Source organism: Volvox carteri, assembly GCF_000143455.1.
Source record: "Volvox carteri f. nagariensis unplaced genomic scaffold VOLCAscaffold_7, whole genome shotgun sequence".
Taxonomy (NCBI): Eukaryota; Viridiplantae; Chlorophyta; class Chlorophyceae; order Chlamydomonadales; family Volvocaceae; genus Volvox; species Volvox carteri.
This window is the reverse complement of record NW_003307550.1, coordinates 2,266,323-2,267,995: the sequence shown is the minus strand read 5'-3', so window position 1 is coordinate 2,267,995 and position 1,673 is coordinate 2,266,323. Positions and strand designations below refer to the sequence as shown.

The window sequence follows — 1,673 nt, the reverse complement described above, 5'->3', positions numbered from 1 at the left end:
ATATATGTAATTCTTGTTTGGGATATTCTTTTGCTCTCGGCTCTCAGAAGCCCCCCCCCCCCGCATTTATCTTCTCCTGGACTACCCGTCTTTTGTATCTGCTCCAGTCGCCAGTGAATCGTCTCACCCGCCTCCCCCCCCCCCCGGGGATAGCCGGCAGTGCTCCTCTGATTTCCTCGCATAGGATTCCGCGTCTCCCTCTGTGCGCGGAAGTGCTATCCTGCTCTATTCTATTCTACTCTCCCTTCGCCAGCTCGACACCAGCATTTCTTCTCCGCTTCCAGTTCGTGGCCGCATGTCGGGCTGCTACAAGCCACACATCCATCGCGTCATGCCGCCTCCTGAACCAAATCATTGTTTTATTTCTGTGTTGTGAAAAATATTTAAAAACCCAAAAAGGTTAAAACTGAAACCTCTAAAACCTTAGGACCCTACTCCCGCGCATTGGCATTCGCATTCACAAACTTGGTTTTCGGTCGCGTTTTGCCGGCATCTTCCCTCCTTGATATACGCGGCCCCCCCCCCATGTTTTCTTCTCCTCAATCGTCTGTGCTTCGTCGTCTTGCCCTCCCCCCCCCTGGACTCAGGGTTACGAGAACAGCTGGATGACGGCGGTGGATTGGGCACATGTACCGGACGCGTCACCGCTCTACCAGTGGTACTGTGCCATATACTGGATGATCGTAACGGTACGACAAAAACCGTTCTCACCACTACCAGTGTGTCGTTGTTGACAACAAGAGATAGCCGGGTGAAACTGAGTAGCCTGGGGTGCTTGGGGACTGGGGATAGGGGTGGGGGTGATGGGGTGGGAGGTGAGAAGAACGGGAGGAGGAGGAGGGAAGGGGAGGAACAGAGGTGAAGGGGCAAAGGGAGGAGAGGTGATCTAGGAAGCAACACGTCATTGCTGAGTACGGTGTCCCCTTCCCACCCCCCACCTCCGTGTGCCTCTCCCCTTCCCCCCTCCCCTTCCCCCCTCCCCTTCCCCCCTCCCCTTCCCCCCTCCTCTTCCCCCCTCCCCTTCCCCCCTCCCCTTCCCCCCTCCCCTTCCCTCCTCCCCTTCCCTCCTCCTCTTCCCCCCTCCCCTTCCCCCCTCCACGCACACACCGCCCAACACACCGCCCAACACCCCACCCCCAGGCCACTACGACGGGCTTTGGTGACTTCCAGCCTCGTAGCATCGCAGAGCAGGTCGTTGCCAACGTGGCAATGGTGGGAGGTATGATCATGTTTGGTGTGTTGGTGGCATCCATCGGCCAGGCGCTGTCTCGAGCGACGAGGGAAGCGCACCAGGTGCGGGCATGCGTGCGTGTGCGTGTGTTTTGTGTGTACGGCAAGTGTGTATCTACTACCAGTGAACTGGCAGCAGAGGTGGCGCGAGATGGCAGTAGTAGTATGAAAGGGATGTCGCCGTTACACACCCGCACTGGGTTGTCAGGGGAAGTGGTCTCCCACATCAGTGAATTGTTGTGGGGAAGACGTTGGGGGATTGTTACTTTGATACTTGACGAGATGATGATGGCTGGGAGGAGGACGGTGTGCGCGTATATGTTCGTTTATGTATGCGTGTGCGTATGTGCGTGTATGTGTGTGTATGCGTGTGCGTATGTGCGTGTGTGTGTTTGTGTCCCCACCCCCACCCCCCAAGGCCCAATCCTCGACGCACCCAGTTT

General features: G+C 57.1%; 1 protein-coding gene across 1 annotated transcript in view; it reads left to right on the top strand.

The window, feature by feature from the left end:
- The window catches only part of VOLCADRAFT_88099 (uncharacterized protein), a gene marked incomplete at both ends in the record, with an annotated part of 36,483 nt that overhangs the window by 21,328 nt on the left and 13,482 nt on the right, over window positions 1–1,673 (top strand). The window contains 2 exons of the mRNA XM_002947775.1: window positions 588–689; window positions 1,141–1,293. Of these exons, the coding sequence (XP_002947821.1) occupies window positions 588–689; window positions 1,141–1,293 (255 nt within the window). The remainder of the gene's footprint in view (window positions 1–587; window positions 690–1,140; window positions 1,294–1,673) is intronic.